This window comes from Mytilus galloprovincialis, chromosome 9 (assembly GCF_965363235.1).
Source record: "Mytilus galloprovincialis chromosome 9, xbMytGall1.hap1.1, whole genome shotgun sequence".
In the NCBI taxonomy this organism is placed as follows: domain Eukaryota; kingdom Metazoa; phylum Mollusca; class Bivalvia; order Mytilida; family Mytilidae; genus Mytilus; species Mytilus galloprovincialis.
Genome location: NC_134846.1, coordinates 21488588 through 21511149, shown reverse-complemented (window position 1 = coordinate 21511149; position 22562 = coordinate 21488588). Strand labels below are relative to the sequence as shown.

Here is a 22562-nt window from a genome sequence, read left to right as displayed (position 1 = left end):
TATCGGGTACTAGCATCATTAAGTCATGCTAAATTACTGAAATCTTCACAATTGTAGCATTTTAGTTCAATTTTAGACGGTTTCCGTCTGAAATGAAAGTGGCCGCATTCGTGTTCCTTCATAATATTGAAATGTAAGTTGTATTTGATGATAAGACATAATATATATAAAGGTTGAGGATGAACACGGATGCGGCCACTTTCATTTTTGACAAAAACCATTTAAAAAGTGACGATTTTTGGCATATTTGATAGATTTTTCATATTTAAGCTTGAATCGGGGCGTTTTAAATGACTTATTAAGTTAAAATCTTCCCCATTAACTAATTGAATCAATTGAAATAGACACTTAAGTGTTTAGAAAGTGTCTAAAATCTTTCGTTAGATGAACTTGAAAATTGAGGCCGAAATCGGCCCTTACCGGACCTACTCCTTTGTGTAATATGGTTTTTTCATACAATATAGCACAGCGTATTATCCCGCAGAAATATCATCACGAACAGAGACTCTCTAGAGTGTATTGATGTCTCAGCATGATACGGGTGTGATCGATATTGAGAAAAGATATACTATTTCTAATTTTATTTAATGTGTTATGTTATTGAAACAAGTGTAAATAATAGTAAATACTTTTTAGATAGTGTACCGATGTTCCCAAAAGTCATGATTAAAACACACAATCAAAGAAATGCATTAACTTCAAACTAAACGAAGTGAAACTAGATACGTTGACAAGTTAAACATCCCCAAGAGTGTTTCACATTGTTGCAGTATTGTGTCTTGAAGAGAAATATATATAACCGAAAGCGGAATCGAAAACATCTCTTTCGCTGGAAATTATTGCAAATTATTGAACAGTTAGATCTGTGTTACATTGCAGCTTCTATCTGATCATACTGATTATCTCATATACAATTCTTAATGCATTCAAACACAAAAAAGGTGAGATTTTAAACGTATTTGTGCATCCAGGTGATATCCCTCAACCATATCAAATTTACAAAATATAAAGGAATTCATCGGTTGAGTCAACTGAAAAATCATTCTGACTATTATAATCCTATGAAATAAGGTTATCAAACGTCATGGACTATATTATGATACTGATCAGAAAAGTTTATTTTTTTATATTCTGACATTTAGATTAATTTTGTGATATCTCTGTGGCGGTGCTTCTGAAGACCTAGATCTTTGGATAATAGATTCATAACCATCATCTATTCTAGTACTACAAACGGTTTGACTCGGAAAGAAAAATATCGTTGCTAGGATTTTCCCAAGATGCGCTTTCCGTCTTCATTAAAGTCAACAAAGCCCCTCAAAATGGATAATCCGATTTACATTATATTGATTCACCTTATGTACTGATAAATATTCTTATTCAAATTTCAAATATTCACATAGGACATCTCTAACTTTGGCTTGTATCCTTATCCTGATAATTGTTCCAAATTATGTTCCAAATAATCTTGTTCTAAAATTTGAACTTTTTATTATCAAAATGGTCTTAATGAATACCAGTTACATAAAAGTTTATCATTTATCATTAATAACCAAGGATAACCTTGACTTTGCGTTTGGCCCAAATTTTACACCCCCATTCCAGTTTGTCTAAAACAAAATTACATCACGAACTTGAGATAATTAATGCATATAAATGTCGCGTCTAGAAATGCAACATTCAATATTCAACCTGCTGCCTAATATATCAACATGTCTTTTGTTTCGATGAAACTTTGTGTTCTGGCATTTGTAGCCACAGTTGGTAAGTCAATTTATTTTAAAGATTTGAATGCCTCTTTTCGTAAATATTTTGGGGTGTGAAAGTGTTTTCCGAAGTGCATGTAGTATAAAGCGCCGTAACGCTTCATTCGAAAAAATGTACGCACGGTCAACGCTTTTATAACCCTATAAAATTACTAAAAAAAGAATTCAATAAATATGATTACATTTTTTGCTAGGATTATGAAAACAAGATTTTTATCAAGTTTTTCTGTTAATTACCTGTTCACCTGAACACCTGATTGTGTTGTTCGTGATCAATGTAACATTTTATTCTGAAATGAATGTTAATTTCAGAATAACGCAAGATTGATGTTAGCCAATCAAAATAAAGTATTATAATGAAACATGCAATGCTTGTTATGTAACTATTGTTTAACCAATATTTAATCTGTAATTCATAAATAAATGTTTCTTCGTGTAATTTTGATAAATGGACATTAGGGTCAAAGTAAATGTTAGGATAATTATAGCTGCCAAATTCATGTTCATCAATTTGACCCAATTACAAACTAACATATTTGATTCATAGCATAGTAAAACACATATAATATTATCTAAATTACAAAAAAATCCATAGAGAACCAATTAATAATGCATAGACCCGTTAAAATGTGGCCGTATTTCGTAGGAATGGCCCTTATGTGATCAAATTATCCCTTGCAATAACATTCAAAGCCCTTACTTTGTTTTTGAATATTTATAATGTTGTGATGAACGTTGTCATAGATAGCACGAGCAGAGGGGACGATTTATTGGGATACAGAACACCGTGTGCTTACAGTCTGATTATTAAATAGCGAAGGTTATCATCGTGATGCAAATAAATTGAGCGTCGAATATATTTTATCATTTTAAATGTAACATAAATTATTATTCTATGACTTTTGATTTTTACAGCCTTCCATGAACTTGATAACTCTCTGTATAGCATATTAGACAGTTCTCAACATTCCATTTCTGTATGAAAGGATACATGCATATATAATAATTCTTATTTCAGTATTTTCTTCATGTCCTACTAGTTGGAGTCATTATAAAGACAAGTGTTTCTTTCTAAGCCGTGACAACGAGACATTTGCCGATTCACTGGTGAGTAAAAATGAATAGAGCATAGGGAGGGTGCCGAAAATAAGTGTTCATAAACGCCTATTATGATTTCGATTGTTTTTTCTTTTATATATAATTACTCTTTTTGTTTTGAACGATGTATGGAGTTTAACTTATTTGCGATTTTGTATGAGTGTGCATTCCATTGACGGATAATGTTTGCATCGCAGAAGTCGATTACCATTTGTACACATCCAATATCGCCTCTTTTTAAGTTATGTACATCACTTTAGTGTTTTTGTTCAACATTTATTTCTTATTTGGATACATGAGTTAGCACACCGGTAAACTACGGTTGCATCTCATTTCGCATCACGTGATCCTGTATGCGATATCAAAAACTTTCAAATGTATAAATAGAAAGCTCAAGTAACTACATAGAGTTTTAGAATAAGATCATTGACATAATATTAGAGGCGGAAACATATTTTCTAAATGTAGCATATTTTTTCAGATTTATATCAAAGCATTGGTAAAAGATGTTTGTTTTAAACATTTGAGCATGTCAGAATAATGCTGTTTTTCAAGGGAGAGAAATAACTGAAAATATGTTAAAATTTTCATTTGATATAATGATATAATATCATGTCCACATAATAAATAAATGTTTGTTTTTAAATTTGAAAGTAATACTTTTCTATCTTTTTTACAGAAACTATGTGAAGTGATTGGGCGTCAGTATGGTAGATCGGCATCATTAGCTACCGTTGATGATGCTAAAACACAACAGTTTCTTACAGATTTAATGATCAAAATAAGTAAGAATGTTTAGAAATTAGACTTTTTAGAAATAATGAAGCGCAACTGTTGTTCTCTATCTTGCTTAACCTGAATATAATATATATTCCCTATTTTAAGGTCAAACTTGGCTGTTTTAATTACATGCAAAATGCAAAACAAAATTCACAATGTAACTTTCAAAAGGTATATTTGATTGACGGAATTAAGCATGTTTTGTTTTATAGCATCAACCTATGTTTGATTGGTGTCCATAACCATTTTGTTTGTTTTCACAGATTCCATTGGAATGTACATAGGATTAAATGACCTTGTTACTGAAGGGACATTTCACTGGGTAGCTAACGGCAAGCAGGCAACTTACTTTAACTGGGGACCTACCCAACCAAACAACAGAGGGGGAAACGAGAACTGTGTAGCTATGAGAGTTGATCCAGTTATAGGCTTCAATTATTCTTGGACAGATGGTCCTTGTACAGTACCAACTACATACATTTGTGAAATGGTGTAAGTACTATTGCAAACAAATAGACAAATTACATTTTAACACTGAGCCTTTTATCACTGCAAAAATATATATATTGTTTTTCCTGTTTTCAATGTGGTTTTAACTATCTGGTAATAAGCATATATTTGTTGTTTTCAAGATTAAAAAAAAGTCTTTTGCTGTAGTTTTTTTTTATCTCTGGGTATTTTAAAAATCAGCCAACTAATTTACAAATAACAGGTACAGAAATTACAGATAAAGTCGCATTTTACCCCGCTTGGATGTTAAGCAAATTGATAATGAAGATATTTCTTTTTGCATAACAGTTCGTTGGTGTCCACTTCGTGGCCGGCGTTAAAACAATATCGATTTTTTTGAACCACTAAGTGTTTAATTGTTGGATAGAAACTTCAGGATAATAATATATGAACATAATTCATACCTGGACCGGTCGTTTGATATTTTGAGTAGATACATATTCACGCTTCTGTAATATACGTTAAAAAAGATAACTATTTATATAAAAATAAGCAGAATTCGTATAATTGGCAATGAAACAATTCTTCTCAAAAGACGTTATCAATTATCATCCTAATGTTACCGGTAGGCCTTCAACAATGAATAAAACCCTACATCCTACCAAGGTATAAGTATCGCTGAATTGGCAAATTGAAAACAATTTAAACGTGAAAACTGACGGCTTTTTCAAATATTCATTTATTCATTTTAGGGCAGCAGATATTGGAAACCTTCTTGGATAGCTGTAATTATCAGGAATCGTTTTACACTTTACATGTCACTTTATTTATTACATATTTACACACAAACATTGTTGTTGCTTTTATTTGATATTTAGCGTGTTATGCTAATTGCTGGATATTGAGAGCGCCCATGGTGTAACATGGATTGTCGTAAAAACAGAAATAATATTTTGTAAACTCGAAAATAAAATTGCAAATGTAAACTGATTGTTTCTGGTAAATATCATGGGCTATTATCGTTTATCTATAAACTTAGCATTTAACTATTCAAAGCCTTTGCTGACTGTCGTGTATTATGAAGAACCAGAAAGTATTGTAAAGTGTACTTATGTTTTTATTTCAAGTATAGATATGAATATCATTTTTCACATGCAACAATAAACAGCACAAAAGCACAAAATGTCTATTAAATAGTCTTCCAAATAAATTTTACAATCAATGTTGTTTCCAGTAACCATGTTGTTTGATGCACCTGATAGAGACCCACAGTATACACCAGAAGAAAAGATATAACTTATAGTTATTAGATTTCTTTTACATGTAGTACATATAGTACCCAACTACTATCTGGTTTGTGATATGAAAATCATGTTAATTATGTATGCTTAAATGTATGTACAAGTGAACACCGCGAAAATGAAATACCGTTGTACTTTTGGAATTTTCAAACATCATTCTAAAATTACTTGTTATCAGAATAATCCATAGGATCGATTTACAATAATAAGTAAGGGTATACATAAGTCTTGTTGTTTCGATGAAACCTTTTCGCCAAATTATCCTAACTTTGTTACATATGCACTGACTTGTTTTAGTCACGCATTTTCCATATAAAAGAGACAAATATTTGACGATCGAATCCAAAACATTAAAAAAGATAAAACCCTGATATAGCCTCACTTCAAATGAAATTAAAGAATTGTTGATAAGAGTTACATCATCTGCATACCTTCACCAGGCTATAAGAGTGCCAAAAGTACTAGGTTTGTGAAATCATATTTAACCAACAGCACCGGGAGACGTTAACATAAATCAAACTGGTTTTTAAATCGATATCTATTTTTTTTAAACTATATTAAAAAATGAAATAATCATCAAAGGTAACATTATGCTCCAAAAATTATGTTTCCAAATGAAAAGGAAAAAAATATTAATGTAATGTAGTGGTTACATCAAATTGAAACTCTAAACACCAAACTTTAAGCTAGATTTCGACAATTGAAGAACACATTTTCAATAGAATCTGTTCAAAATAAAATAACTTCATCAAACGCAATGGTGTTCCTTCATAAATCAGACATATTCATTACCCTTTAAATCATTCAGACGATCCCACCCTTTCTCACGAAAAGTGTCATGATTTCCTTAAAAAAAGCTAACATAGGTGTCCTTTCTTCTGTTATATATATATATATGTATCAAATAAAAAACATATAGTGGTACTTGATTTATTTGCAATTGACAACAGCAGACGAATGTTATTTTGTAATTTTCAAATTTTAGAGAATGGTGACGTATTATTTCGGCTCTATTGGTTTAAATTCTTTTTAAAAATGATTTAATATTCATGGTTTTCCTAAACTATTTGTCTTGTATACATCTGATAAAGGTTATTTTAGAACACATGTCGTGTTCATGGAATTCAGGATTGAAAGTTTTTAGGTGAATTAAATATGTCACGCCTATGTATCGGTAATCAAATTCAAATAATTATGGTTCTTCTGAATCAATTTTGTTTAAACAGCTTATTAATTGTCGACTGATGATTAAAATTCTTTCCGCGTGAGCGTTCCTGATTAAGCTTAGTAGATCAAAAATAGGGCTTCGTAAACAAAAAAATCCAACATATAATTTTCATCTATATAGCACTTTGCCGATAAGTCATCCATGGTGATATTGATAGCAGCTATTGTTGTGAATACTTTATAAACATCTAAACAGACAATAGCCTGTTCCAAGTTTAGCATGAAATTTGTCTTATTTGTTTTATTTGGTTTTTTATATATATACAATATCACACAGCATACAATGTATAAACCCAAAGACAAATAACATCTCGAACAGACACTCTCTCAAGTGTTTTGATGTCTCAGCTTGATACGAGTGCGATATTGAGAAACAAAATTCTTAATTTAATATAATATTTAATGATATTGTAAACAAGTGTATATAAAAGTAAAGATAATTTAAGTAGTGTATCGATGTTCTCAAAAGACATGATTACATCAAACAATCAAAGCATAGCATTAACTTCAAACGAAGTGAGACTAGATAGTTAACGTTGACAAGTTTAGCATCCCCTAGAGTGTTTCACAGTGTTGCACTATAGTGTCTACAACAGAAATATATATAACCTAAGTGGGAATCGAAAATATCGCTTTCGCTGGAAATTAATGCAAATTATTGAATAGTTAGATTTGTTGAACATTGCAATCAGAGTCATATATGATCATACTGATTAACACATTTATACAATGTTTATGCATTCAAACACAAAAAAAGGTGAGACTTGTAACACCGACTATAGAACGACTGTAAATATCAGCTATTGTGAATCCAGATGATATCACTCAACGGTTGAAACAATTTGTGCAGGACTAAGATACATTCTGAAACATGATATTACTGTTGTTTGGAACCTATTTTCACATTCTGACTTTAATTATTATAGTTACATGCGCAACAAAATTCCTAAGTTCTTTTCTATGTTGTTGTGGATTGTTAAAACACATTATAGTTTAATATGTTTCTGTAAGCTTAAATTTGCTATAAACACATATTTTGAACTTGAAGTATTCTGTTTATTTCAAGTGCAAAAATGTGAAACAAGACCAAAGTATAAATTCTATATGAGAATTTGTAATAAAATGTCTTAATTACATGTAAACATACAGTCTCAAATAAACTACATCAACTAGTACGAATAACCCAATCAGAAATTTTAATGTCTTGAATTACGCCTTTTTAATTATAGGTCATCTAAGTGATTTATTTCTTTAGTTTAGGAAACAAAATATAATTCGGTTTATAGTCCGTGAATACTTTACTTAATCAAGGCCACGAATTATAATGATTTTATCTGATATAGACCAAAGATAAGTTACATGAGATTTACCTGTAATTATCAACAACGTAATGGATTGTTTCCAAGATGTTATTCCCGACTCTAGATAACATTTATATTATTGCCGAATGATGAAATATTAGATTGTTTAGTGATTATTTACTAAAACAAAATACCCAGGGGACTTATTTGAATTATCTCTACACAAATTGTAAAATAAAAATCATGCCGACCTTTGGGTAATAATACAGATTGAAGTAAAAATCTCCTACATAACGATTTAAACATCCATAGTGCAAATAGATGAAAAATAACTGTAGTGATAGTAATAAAGATGAAATGTGTTCTATCGTCCAGTGAAATATAGTACATACATATCAGGACCAAAAACTGTCAATGTGCTATGGGTTTTTCCCAGACTAGTTCATAAGATAACAGTCCCCTGGATTTTTTTTGTTACAATTACTCATGACTATTTTATTATAATCTATTTTAAAGAAAATATAATTGTCATGTTATGTACTTCATCTGTGTTCAGGGCTGTTACGGAAGAAATATGTATAGGTTTTTTTGGCAAATACTTTTCGACATGAATATGTGATAAATAAAATATAGATAGGGATGTAACTGGATAATCCTTATGTGTTGGTTTTTTTAATTAATTTTTTTTATTATTTTTGGGTGGTGTTTTTTTTCTTTCTTCTTAAAATTTATTTATTAATTTTCAAAAAAAAAAAAATCTCAACTTTAAAAATATAAAATGTAAAATATTTCCAAATAAGATATATTTATAATAATGACATTGTATATATCTTATAATTATTATATTGTATGTATGTCATGTATATGTTGTTATTGTTGGAAATAAAAAAAATCATAAGTTAAAAAAGAAACAGTCCCCTGGATGACATGTCACCACACCTAAACACAGTCATTTCTCTGAAACTTAAACGACGCTTGCTTAGCAGATAAGCAGCAAACTCCAATTTACAGTGGTTTGATCTGGCTGGTAGAGATCTCTGATTGACTTGTAGAAAAAAAATAATAAATATACATCAAAAGGACTGATAAGTACATGTATACGCCAATGAGAAGCACACAACGATCGGAAGAAGGCAACATGCACGCAGGCTTCATTAATAGATAAGTAAATATTATGCAATACTAAGCCATATCTTTTAAAAAGTGCAGGTATATCATTTGTACTTTCTAACGTCGCAGCATTCAATTTCCTTTTATCATCTGACATTTAAATGAGATAAAAGTTGAAATGAAAAGAGACTAATTCCTTTGATATTTGAAATTGATTCATAATCATCGGCACAACTCTATCCTTAATGCTATTATTACACCAGAAGTGCATTTTGTCCACACAAGACTTACTAGTGACGCCCAGATACAAAAGTGTGAAAGCCGAAACAAGTACAAAGTTGAACAGCATCGAGGACCAAAAGTTCAAAAAAGTTGTGCCAAAAACGGCCAGGGTTTTCTGTTAGGTACCAGAACAACATTATTCATTAATCTAATTTAAGTGCTGATGTGACAATGGAAAGTCCTTGAGGAGTTAGGAGCTGAATGAAAAATGCAATAAAATATATCCTTAAAGGAAATACGATTTTATCAATAAATTGTATTTGCCCTTTGTAATAATAATAGAGCAAAGGTCGTTGATGAATGGAAAAAAAATGAAACATCTGCTTTCTATTCGAAGTATGTATTTCTACCTTGAAGGAATATAAAAACAACAGTAATGTCTTCTATGTGTCTATATGTGAATGATTCTAGACACATGAGTTATTTTATATAAACTTTATCACTACATTTATTATATAAAATATGTACTGTGAACAAGGCAAATAGAAGGCGAGTTTGCAATATAAGACAATTTAATTGTTATTACGTTATTTATCATATATATAATGTATAACTACTTATCTAGGTGCAATATATCAAGATAGTTTATGGATTCCAGTTCAATATTGCAACATCAATTATAAACAGACTACACAGGGAAAAGTGCCACGCATGTTTTACACATGTTTTACATATGTAAAACATGTGTTTGGTAACGCATGGGAAACGTCTTTTTCCTACCACGCATGTAAAACGCATGTTTTAAAAATGCGTTATTCATGCGTTTTACGCATGAACAATACATGTTATGTAAAACGCATGTTTACAACATGCGTTATTCATGCGTTTTACGCATGAAAAATACATGTTATGTAAAACTCATGTTTTAAACATGCGTTATTCGTGCGTTTTACACATGAAAAATATATGTGATGTAAAACGCATGTTTCAAAACCATGTGTTAAACATATGTTGTAGGAAACATGCGAATAATATGTGTTTATAATGATGTGTATAACATGTGTGTAACAAACATATGTATAATACATATTTCAAACTAATGAAAAGTTTTTTACCAATCATTCATATTTTTTTTTTTTAGCCAGTTATCTAGTTCATTCTCCTATATTCCATACAAACAGAAAAGGTTCTATTCATGAAGGATGTAAAGTGACATATAATTGCTGAGATGTGCTTCTTTTGGAATCTGTTGAATTCAACTGTATTTCTGGCAATCATACCAAATTCTTCTTTTGGAATCTGTTGAATTCAAGTCTATTTGGCAATCATACCAAATGCTTCTTTTGGAATCTGTTGAATTCAAGTCTATTTGGCAATCATACCAAATCTCTTCACAAAGTGATATTGAACACAATTCTCCATTTGACAGGCAATATATATAAATATATGAAAATAAAATTACAGACCAAAAATGGCTGTTTGTCTATTTTCAATTGGATTTATTCGAAAAGCAAACCTGTTATACGATTTTACGATACGATTTACAATAAATAGCTCCCCCTCTTTTTGTGCCTCTCTTGGAGAAGGCAGCCAACATATATCCTTGTATACAAATGTATCTATAAAATTCTAACTCATTTGAACAAAAAATTTTCTGTGAACAAATAATGTCAGGCCTATATATGGTTAACAGATTTAATGGTTTGGTGAAAATCTGGAAAGAATACTTGTTGCACAAATGGACGTACAAACAGGAGAATTCATCATAGCCACATATTTTTAGTTTGGTTAAAATATTTGATGTGAACAAGTATAAATGAAGCAATTGTCTTAAATGCTATAAATTTATTTAAGCTAATGGTGAAACAGACTGTCATTGTTATTAGCTCTATGGTTCTGTAGTCTATTGTTCTTTTTCTTTTGTTTATGTTTCTTTATCTGAAAAAAATAAACAAACAAATAATGCATTACTTTTTATGCTTATCAATAGCTAAAAGGTTTCTTTACTTCAATTACTCTTTTTAAATATGTCTCGGGTATCATTTGAGAATGTAAATGTGTCAATTAAGCGACAACAATCTGGTCATACAGCAGAAAACAGCCGAAGTCCACCGATAGGTTAATAAGCATTTTATATTTTCTGTCAACTGTAAATTTCTATGTTCTAACTAAGAAAGACAATGTACCTATATTTTGTTTATCCTGAAATTACTTCCATGTTACACTTGAAACTTTAATTATTAAAATCTTAATCATTGTCTTTAATTTCTTTAAACATTTGACATTCTCGATCAAATTCAACATACATTTCAACATGCTTCTCACCGGTTGTCACTAAAATGCATAGTACATTTTACACTCTTATAATATTACAAGAAGCTTTTATACAATTCTTAAATACTCTTAAAACAGATATATATTTGAATTTTGTCAACTATCCTGATAAATCAGTGATATATCACCTTGAATGTTTAATCATTTATTTATTTCTTACTTCTTCTTGACAATGGTTACAATTTGTTGATGCGTAAGGAGGCTTAAGGGTACAAACAAATTCATTAAAAATTAAAACATTTGTTTTTTCATTACAAATTTATTTATTACACTACTATAGTTGTTACTCTATGATATGGTACAAAAGTTAACTAAAAAATCAATTTGATTTGACCCCAGATGACGTTTGAAATGTTTATATACATTTGTATCATTAAAAAAGCTCCAAATTATCTCTCTTTTGATCGGCTGGCAGTGTTTTGTATATCAGCTTATAGACATAACTTGTCATGTAACCATAACATCTTCAACATTTTTTCATGATTTACTACAGCTTAAAATTAAGAAATAATTCATAGAAGCCATAGATTTGTTGGAAATTAACACATGGCCTGGGCCGTGATATTCGAATTTTATCCTAAGCGTTAGCGAGGGATAAAATTAACGAATATCACGGCCCAGGTCATGTGTAAATTTCCAACAAATCTATGGCTTCCATGAATTATTTCGATTCTAATAGGACAAATAAGTTCATTCAAATACTGAAGTGAGAGTGGGTATGCCGTGTGTGAAGCTGTTCTTTTTTACTCCTTTTTAGATAAAGCTCAAATATTCTCATAAATCTTAAGCTTGCATTGATTATTTCGTTAATAACCGGTGGAAAAAATGTTTAATTCTCAAACCCAATATTTTCGATTTTTAATTAACATATTTTCTCGTAAGCTACCGTCAAATCCAAAATTGACATTTCGTAACGAAGGAGCTGACATGTTGACTCGCTGAAATCAAATATGCAATAGAATAGAAAACAAAACAAAACCTACCTCAAAATTCCATTTTAATATTATACGAACTTCGATTGTTACAAAAAAAATTATATTTTTGTGACATTGACTAAATATTGTTTTTATACTGCAACTTAAATTAGTATATTGATAGCTTTTAAAATCGTAACATAAATATCAAGCGAATTTTCATACCTTAATGAACCCCTGATTGTAGAGAAAGTGTTCCATGATGAAATTGACATTGCACAAAATATAGCTGTGTTACTATATTTAGGAAATAAACAAAACTAGTTGCAATATATTTATTCTTTTTATTATGCATCCGAATAAGAATAAAAGTTCTTTTGTCTTTTGTTTTATTACAATTTCTAAAACAATGCGTTTGCAAAGAGTCAAATACATGTGGATTTACGTGGGAGGTATATTGAAACATCCATTATTATGTATATCTCTGAGTCTGCGCTGAGTATAGATATATCGAAAATTTTCACACAGTGTTGTTTACAAAGCGAAAGAAGCACGTGATATTAGAATAGAATTTATGATAAAATTATAAGGAATGATGGTTATTCAGTGTGCACCACATTTGTGATGTTATTTAGAATAGACAGGAAAAATGTTAAGTCATTTCTTAGTTAAAAACAATGGGGGTAATTTTGTAATCTCATGTTACATTTGATTCATAAAAAATATTGTTTTGTAATGTATTAATTTTTGTACAACTGTACAGAAAAAAAAGAAAGCTGTGTGCCTTATTATGATTTAAAATAAGCTACAGATATTATTTATAGTTCAATTGTTGTCATGTTATTATAATTCAATTAGATAAATTTTAGATATCAATCAAGAAATTTCAATATTCTTAAATAGGAAATAAAGCACACCTTCATGATAATGTATTTTACTTTCATGTATATAGAGGGGAGATAATTTGTTAATTTATAATGTTATTATGTTGGATAGACAATTAGAGAATACTAAAACCAGAGATTGAATTCTGTCTCCAAAAATATACAGATTAAATTACAAATTAAAATCTAAATATTTCAAATTTTATGAAAAATGTTTTTAAGGATTTCATTTTTTATTCATTGAAAGTATAGAAGAAAAAAGAAGTATAAACAACCATTCAAAGGCAATTTCTTTTCAGTAATTGTTTGTATTTTTCTTTATCTTAATGATGTCTTTATGTTCAAACTTTTTATACCATAATGGGAAAAGTTCTGAGAGTAAGAAAACAAATTAATCAAATGGGATATAGAATAATAATAAAAAGTGCATTTGTGGTTAAACAATAATGAGAGAGCTGCTTGTTATTCCTAGATATAGGATAGATATGTCAGTGTGGTGTATTATAATGAACCAATAATCACACAAAAATATGTAAGCAGGGCCTTTGTTTCAAATGCAACAATATTGATTTTCATTTTATTTGTTATAATATTCTGAAAAAAATAAATGCATTAGTACAGTACATGTTCTTTTACTTTTAAACTACCATACAGTTTTATCAAGGTAAAAAAAAGTAAATATGTATAAAAACCTAAAAAGTGTACAAAACAATACCAATTTTATAAAAAGAAACATTATATGTAATTTTTTATAAAAATTTCGGATTAATTTTATATTATAATGATACTGATTAAAGATCTATTTTCCGAAATATTTACATATATTAGTTTTGTAAACTTTTAGGTGTTTATATAATTTATTTATTGTTTACATGTATATAGTTACTTACAACGATTTTGCACCTTTTCATTTTTTGTTGTTGAATAATATCTACGACGTTTTATATATAGACATATAGATATGTCTAATTTGGAACTTTGTATAGCTGTATAGATGAGCTAAGATGACCCATCATGCCAATTGGTGACCTTTTGCTATTTTCTGGTCTTTGGTTGGGTTGTTGCATCTTTGACACATTCCCCATTTCCATTTCAGTTTTATCCACTCGATAACATAGATGTAATTAGTACAAGTCATCATGTCATATGGCTTTTAACAATGATTTGATCGAATATTGCATCCTTCATACATTTAATGTTTTATTTCACAAGTCTTGGACTCTTTTGTATTTGCATTTTTAAATTTATTTTGCTTCAATTGATTATTTGGTGCTCATACTGTTTTTATTATATACTGAAAATCATTTGTTCAATGATCCAACTCAGCATAAATCATTTTGTTATTTTCATTTTATCATCTCATCCAAAATTGTATGTAATTTTTAAAAGCAAGACCGTTCTTACTAATGAACACCATCATCCATCTGAATTGATGATTTCAATATATTTCTACATTTTGTATTATTACATTAAACTAAATAGTTGCTTCTGTTCATATGTATTGCAAATTCAAATCTCAAAAGAAAATTTTAATTCATATATGAATGCTCAATTATACAATTTTATTCTCAAATATTTGAAACAAAAATTAAAAATAAATATGGTGAAAAAAAAGTATTCAAAAATACCTTTTACAGTAATTTGTATGTAAAACATGCGTAAAACATATATTTTACATGTGTATGAAAAAACACATGTTTTATACATGTGATATTTTACATGTGTTTTGTAACACATGTTAAACATATGTTATTTAACGCCTGTTATACGCATGATGTAAAAAACATGTGTTAAACGCACAAAAAACATGTGTTTCACGCATGTTTTTTTTCACATGCGTAGAACATGCGTGGCACTTTTTGCTGTGTAGTATGAAAGTGAAATGCATGATCCGTCATATAATTTATAAGCCATTAAAGAGGCAATTGTCAAAACCTGGAACATTACAAAAATTGATAATTTCCAGGTGATGACTAAAGGCAACAGTAGTATACCGCTGTTCAAAACTCATAAATCCATGGACAAAAAACAAAATCGGGGTAACAAACTAAAACTGAGGGAAAGCATTAAATATAAGAGGAGAACAACGACACGACATTAAAATGTAACACACACACACACACACAGAAACGGACTAAGCATTAGACTAAATCCTATGAGAATAACAAATATAACATCAAAACCAAATACATGAATTTGGGATAGATAAGTACCGTATATATAGCAATGTACACAATGTAAACACACAATCTGTTTAACATTGTATGCATCACGATGATAACGATGTGAACGATGTAAACTCTATATAAGATTTCAAAAAAGGTAAACAATTTTGACACAAAATCGTGTTAACATGGTAGATATCGCGATGTAAACAATATATAAAAGTCAAACAATGTAAAAGATGATAACACAACATCGTGTTAACATTGTTTACATCGCGATGTTAACGATGTCAACGATGTAAACAAACAATGTAAACAATGCTGGAACAACATCGTTTTAACATTGTAAACATCTCAATGTAAACAATGTATACACAATTTATTTCCAAGATTTTATACATCGCGATGTTAACGATGTCAACGATGTAAACAATATATAAGGGTTTCAACATTGTAAACAGTATTGACACAATATCGTGTTAACATTGTAGATATCGCGATGTCTACAATATTGAGTAATCATCATGCACTGTTCATGATAGATATCGTGATAACATAAAAACATAACATAAAAACTAATTAAATATCAAAGAAAACAACAGAATTATTTGTGTGTAAAAATGTAATAAATAAACTGACATGTAAAATGTATAACAATTCCTGACAATTGCAGCTATCTTAAGAAGGCTTCCAATATCTGCTGCCAAAAAAATAAATAAAAAAATATTCAAAAAATAATTAGTTGTGTTATTATATAAAATAATATTCATTTCATCTGTTTTGGATTTTTCGTGAAAGAAGTAGCATATTAACGATGGGGATTTTAAAAGAAGTAACATGCTAGCATCTCATTAGTTGCCTTTTGTTTAATATTTTTATATTGTATTCATTTTTGTTTACGAGGTCGTCATTTTTCACGTTTAAAATATTTTCGCTTTGCCATTTCTGTGATTTTTATTCCTTGGTACGCTGCAGTGGTTTTGTTCATTTTGAAGGCATAAAGGTGTACTATAGATGATAATTGGTAACGTATCTTTTTCAAAATTACTCTCATCGGCAATTATGCAAATTCTGCTTATTTTTATATAAATATTCAAATTTTTTACTAAGCGATAATATGTGTCTACTCTAAATATCAAACAACCGATCTAGATGTGATTTATGTACATACAAATGCATTCGAAACAAAAAATCCAGAGAAATGAAAAAAAGGGGTTATAGCTATATACAGAGAAGACATTTTTTTCCTACTTTGAAAACGAGAAATAGGTGCTGAATAAAAGTTGAAACCATTGAAACCAAATAAAGAAAACAGAGAAAAAACAAAATATGTTTGCAGTGATAAAAAGCACATGGTTAAATGTAATGCGTTTAAATTGATTTCTCCTGAAGAGTACTTACACCATTTCACAAATATACGTGGTTGGAACTGTACAAGGACCATCTATCCTAGAATAATTAAAGCCTATAACTGGATCAACTCTCATAGCTAAACAGTTAATTAAATTGTTCTTCTCTGTCACACCAAGGGAAATACATTTAACTCTTACAGTAAAATGTATATAAAGGAAAGTAGTAACAAGTTCACAAGTTACACATTATTATTATTTCATTTTCAAAAAAAGCATATTGCATGACGTGTATGCTTATGTGTAACTCACAATTTTAATCAAATAGATTTGTAGGGCAAGAGGCAATTTACTCTGAGACAATGGATCATACCAAATATCTTTAACGGGTTCAGTACTTATACATCTTCGGATTTCAAATGTTTGGCTTTGAGCGTTCTCGATGAAGGTAAATCCAGAAAAGCGCTTCGGACGCATGAAATTATTTAACGTGTTGTTTTCCATTTTGACCACTGTGTTCAAAACTGTAAATAAATGAGCACGGGTTAAATCCTATTCTGAAAATATGTTTCGTTCGCACATACTTAGGTTTCAATTGATAACATTTTCTACTTGTACTAAAAACGCATCGAATGTATCAGGTTTATAAATTTGTATGGAAGAAGCGTATCATCAGATGCAATCATAATGGACATTCCGATTTGGATTCTAACAAATCATCTCATGTACTGATAAATATTCTTATTCAAATTTCAATTATTCACATAGGACATCTCGAACTATGGCTTTTATCCTTATCCTGATAAATGTTCCAAATTATATTCCAAATAATCATGTTCTGAAATTTGAACTTTTTATCAAAATGGTCTGTACGAATACCAGTCTTACAAGTTCTATATCTATCATTAATAATTTAGGAAACCCTGACATTGTTTCTTGTCCGAATTTTGCACCCTCATTTCAGTTTGTCTGCAAGTTTTTGACATCACGAACTTGAGATAATAAACGAATATAAATATCGCCTCTAGAACTGCAATATTCAATATTCAAACTGCTGCCTAATATATCAAAATGTCTTTTGTTTGGATGAAACTTTGTGTTCTGGCATTTGTTGCCACAGTTGGTAAGTCACACTTTTTCAAGATTTGAATCCTTCTTTTTGTAAATATTTTGGGGTGTAAAAGCGTTTACCGATGTACATTTAGTATGAAGCGCTGAAACGTTTTATTCTAAAAATATATGCACATTTAACGCTTTTACAACCCTATAAAATCACTAAAAGAAGCATTCAATACTTATAATTACATTTTTTGTTAGGATCATGAAAACAAGATGTTTTCAAAGTTTTTCTTTTATTTACCTGTTCACTCTATTGTACACGTTTTTTACATTGAAAGTTAATCGCCTTCTACTGTGATGAGTTTATTTTTTTTTTATCAATGTTTGAAGCAAAATAAAACATGTATTTACATAATAGTTATTGAAAAACTGGTCATTATCGTGATATATGGACCGGTTTTCCGGTCCGTTTTGTTCTGTTAATGACCGATGGAATTTATTACTGAAGAATAAAGAATGTCATGTGTCCCTTTTTTATCCAATAAGATAAGCTTATTCTTAACCGATATGAAATAGTTATTGTTAGTTAATTGTGAAAAAGCGGGTTTTTTTTTATATTATGGGCTTCATATGTACGTACAAACGGTCAAAGTGTTTACACCCTAAAAAAATACCGAAAAGCAAAAATGAATGACCATAACATGCGTATTTTAGTCTTATTAACTGGCTGTTTATGTATTGGCACTAGTATAGATTCAATGTTTGCTGTATTAGCCTCGAGACCCGTAGAGTTGAGAGCCAATTCAGCTGACCGATAATCTATACCAGTGCCAATACAGAAACATCCAGTTCACATCACTTTTATTAAATAATCCAACTTTTTCAATACAGACTTGTTCTTAATGCTGTATTACATACATCAAATGTGAATATAGGGCCAATATTTTCAATACGGACTGGCAATGAATCCTGAATTTCATGCACAATATATGTTTACATGTAATTTAGGATTCATTGCCAGTCCGTATTGAAAATATTGGACCTGGCCGAAAAGCAATATAGATCACGTAATAATATAATTATGATAGAATTTATTTGAATAAAGAACACCTCGTTTATAGATGATTCTGATTATCAAATAGTGAAATTCCTTAGAAACAAGGATTCGTCGTGATGCAAATAAACTGAGCGTCGAATAGATTTAATCACTCAAAATGTAATATAGATTATTCTTCATTGACTGCCTTCCTTCAACGTGACAACTCTCTTGATAACATTTGTTTGCAAATATTAGACAGTAATCAACATTTATATTCTGCATGAAAGGATACATGCATACTATTTTTATTTTTATTATTTTAATTTAAGTATTTTGTGCATGTCCTAACAGTTGGACTCATTATAAAGACAAGTGTTTCTTTCTAAGCCGTGACAACGAGACATTTGCCGATTCACTGGTGAGTACAATTAAACAGAGCAAAGAGAGAGTTTCGAAAGTAATTGTTCATAAACTTGTTTTCTTATTATAATTACAATTGTTTTATTTGCCTTTTGTTGGCTGTTGTTCGTGTGTTTCTTTGTCAATTGTATTCTCTAATTTATTTATATTGTAGTCCTGTGGTGTTGAGTTGTCATTTTAATGTTATATTTCACATGGCTATAAAAGGGGAGGTTTGGCATGCCAAAAAAACAGGTTCAACCCGCCATTTTTTCCTTTAAAAATGTCCTGTACCAAGTCAGGAATATGGCCATTGTAATATTATAGTTCGTTTCTATGTGTGTTACATTTTAACGTTGTGTCGTTTGTTTTCTCTTATGTTTCCTCTTATTTTTTAGTGTAAATTCACATTGCGATAAGACGTGTCACGGTACTTCTCTATCCCAAATTCATCTATTTGGTTTTGATGTTATATTTGTTATTTTCGTGGGATTTTGTCTGATGCTTGGTCCGTTTCTGTGTGTGTTACATTGTAGTGTTGTGTCGTTGTTCTCCTCTTATATTTAATGCGTTTCCCTCAGTTTTAGTTTGTTACCCCGATTTTGTTTTTTGTCCATGGATTTATGAGTTTGAACAGCGGTATACTACTGTTGCCTTTATTTACTTTCATTAAGAATTACTCCTCATGTATTGAACACTGTATTGAGTTTGTCTTATTCGTGATTATGAGTGTGCATTTAAATGACGGATAATGTATGCATAGCAGACGTCAATTACTATTTGAACACACACATATATATATATATATCCTCTAATAATATATAAATAGCCACTATTTTAAGGTCAAACTTGGCTGGTTTTTTTTTAAATATATGCAAAATACATGCAAAATCAAAAAAAAAAAAATTCACAACGTAACTTTCAAAATGTATATTTCATTGAATGAATTAAGCATGTTTTGTTTTATAGCATCAACCTATGAATAAATGTTTGTTTTTAAATTTGAAGTAATACTTTTCTATCTTTTTTCCAGAAACTATGTGAAGTGATTGGTCGCCAGTATGGTAGATCTGCATCATTAGCTACCGTTGATGATGCAAAAACACAACAGTTTCTTGCAGATTTAATGATCAAAATAAGTAAGAATGTGTAGATATTCGATTTTTTTATGAATAATGAAGCGCAACTGTTGTTCTATATCTTGATTAACCTCAATATATAAATAGCCACTATTTTAAGGTCAAACTTGGCTGTTTTTTTTTTAAATATATGCAAGATACATGCAAAATCAAAAAAAAAAATTCACAACGTAACTTTCAAAATGTATATTTCATTGAATGAATTAAGCATGTTTTGTTTTATAGCATCAACCTATGTTTGATTGGTGTCCAAACCATTTTGTTTGTTTTCACAGATTCCATTGGAATGTACATAGGATTAAATGACCTTGTAACTGAAGGGACATTTCACTGGGTAGCTAACGGCAAGCAGGCAACTTACTTTAACTGGGGACCTACCCAGCCAAACAACAGAGGGGGAAACGAGAACTGTGTAGCTATAACAGTTGATCCAGTTTATGGCCTCAATTATACTTGGACAGATGATTTTTGTACAGTACCACTTACCTACATTTGTGAAATGGTGTAAGTATTATAGTAAACAAGTCTATTTAAACGCAATACATTTGACAATGACCTTTTTATCACTTCAAAAACTTGTTGGTATTTTTCTCTCTGTTTTTTTTTTTAAATTGATTTCAACTATCGAGTAATCAGCACATATTTAATGTTTTCAAAATTTCAAAAAGTCCTCTCCATCTATAAGTATAGTTCTTTTTTATCTTTCATTTTGTTCCAAATACATTTGTATGTACATAAGGTAGCAATACACAGTTAGAAGTTTAGTTTCACATTTTGGCCCCAGTGGATTTTTCAAAGAGGAAATGTATTGTGTAATAAATTTCATTTTTAGATTGCTGAGTGCTAATTTAGCCCCCAAAGATTATTTATAAGAGCATCAAAATTATTTTTGACATGTTTTATGGGCTTTTTTCTGTTTGACAATCCGTATTTTCATAGCTAGACCGGCCATCGGTCCAGAAATTAATGTAATGTTTACAAACACTTTTTTTTCTACACGAAGTTTTTGACGCAATTTTACAAATGAGATGAAAGACATATGATTTTCATTGGATTTGCTGAATGATATATGTACACAGTTTCAGAAAAGCTATTACCTCAAGCGATTGAAATTCTAAATTTAGCCAAATTTTGGGGACTTATGTGACATCTTTTTCCCCCTTTTTGCAATATCTTATAACAAATAAATGCAGATTGTTGCCATGGATACACCCAAAAGAAATTATATATTTTAACATTTTATATACTGAATATAAAATCTATGGAAGATTCTGAGTACATACATATGCACATATATGACACAAACAGTAAGCTTTATATTGCAAGAAAGCAATGAAAAGGGGATGGTAAAATCTATAAGGGCAAATTTTTATATATTTTCCGAACTGTTTATTGCTACCTAATTCTTGACTTGATCCGTCGTTTGATCTTTGGAGTAGACACATATTAACGCGTCCGTAATATGTTAAAAAAAAGATTATTATTTATAGAAATTCGTAGACTTTGTAAAAATTGCCAATGAGACATGTTTTTACAAGAAACGTTATAAATTAGCGTCTATAAGTCATTGTTAGGCCTGCAACAATAAACAAAACCCTTGTAGTTTAGCAAGGCATGCAAATGACTGAAATGGCAAATTTGAAACAATTTAAACCTGAAAACTGACGGCCTGTTAAACGAAATGAATACAATATAAAAACAAAAAGGCAACTTGTGAATTGCAAGCATCTTACTTCGTTCAACGCATCATTGTTAATGTGTCAACAGCTACTTTTGTCACAAAAATACCACACATTTGAAATGAACATTACATAATATATACAACTGATTATTTTTTTCATTTTTTTCTTTATTTATTTTAGGTCAGCAGATATTGGGAACCTTCTTGGATAGCCGTAATTGTCACGACTTTGTATTACATTTTACATTTCAGTTTATTTATTACATATATACACACCAACTTTGTTGTTGTTTTTATTTGTTATTATGGGTTGTCGTAAGAACACAAAAAATAATATTGAGTTC

At 29.9% G+C, this 22562-nt stretch overlaps 2 protein-coding genes across 2 annotated transcripts in view; both read left to right on the top strand.

Annotated features, from left to right (window-relative positions):
* The first annotated feature begins 1683 nt into the window (after positions 1–1683).
* The window catches only part of LOC143046509 (C-type mannose receptor 2-like), a 34381-nt gene continuing 13502 nt past the window's right edge, over positions 1684–22562 (top strand). Inside the window, exons 1-4 of the mRNA XM_076219665.1 lie at positions 1684–1764; positions 2785–2873; positions 3544–3649; positions 3908–4136. Coding sequence (XP_076075780.1) covers positions 1713–1764; positions 2785–2873; positions 3544–3649; positions 3908–4136 — 476 coding nt within the window. The 5' untranslated portion in view covers positions 1684–1712. The remainder of the gene's footprint in view (positions 1765–2784; positions 2874–3543; positions 3650–3907; positions 4137–22562) is intronic.
* Positions 17915–22497, top strand: LOC143044612 (perlucin-like protein). Its single transcript, XM_076216671.1, has 5 exons — positions 17915–18024; positions 19329–19417; positions 20432–20537; positions 20813–21041; positions 22400–22497. Exons 1-5 carry the CDS (start codon positions 17973–17975, stop codon positions 22428–22430), a joined length of 507 nt encoding a protein of 168 aa, XP_076072786.1. The 5' UTR covers positions 17915–17972; the 3' UTR covers positions 22431–22497.

Bases quoted from the DNA above. Each gene is read 5' to 3' on its own strand.
- LOC143044612 (XM_076216671.1), top strand. From the start codon at position 17,973: ATGTCTTTTGTTTGGATGAAACTTTGTGTTCTGGCATTTGTTGCCACA. The intron at 18,025-19,328 runs GTAAGTCACACT...TTTTAATTTAAG, and splicing joins GGCATTTGTTGCCACAGTTG to TATTTTGTGCATGTCCTAAC. The intron at 21,042-22,399 runs GTAAGTATTATA...TATTTATTTTAG, and splicing joins ACCTACATTTGTGAAATGGT to GTCAGCAGATATTGGGAACC.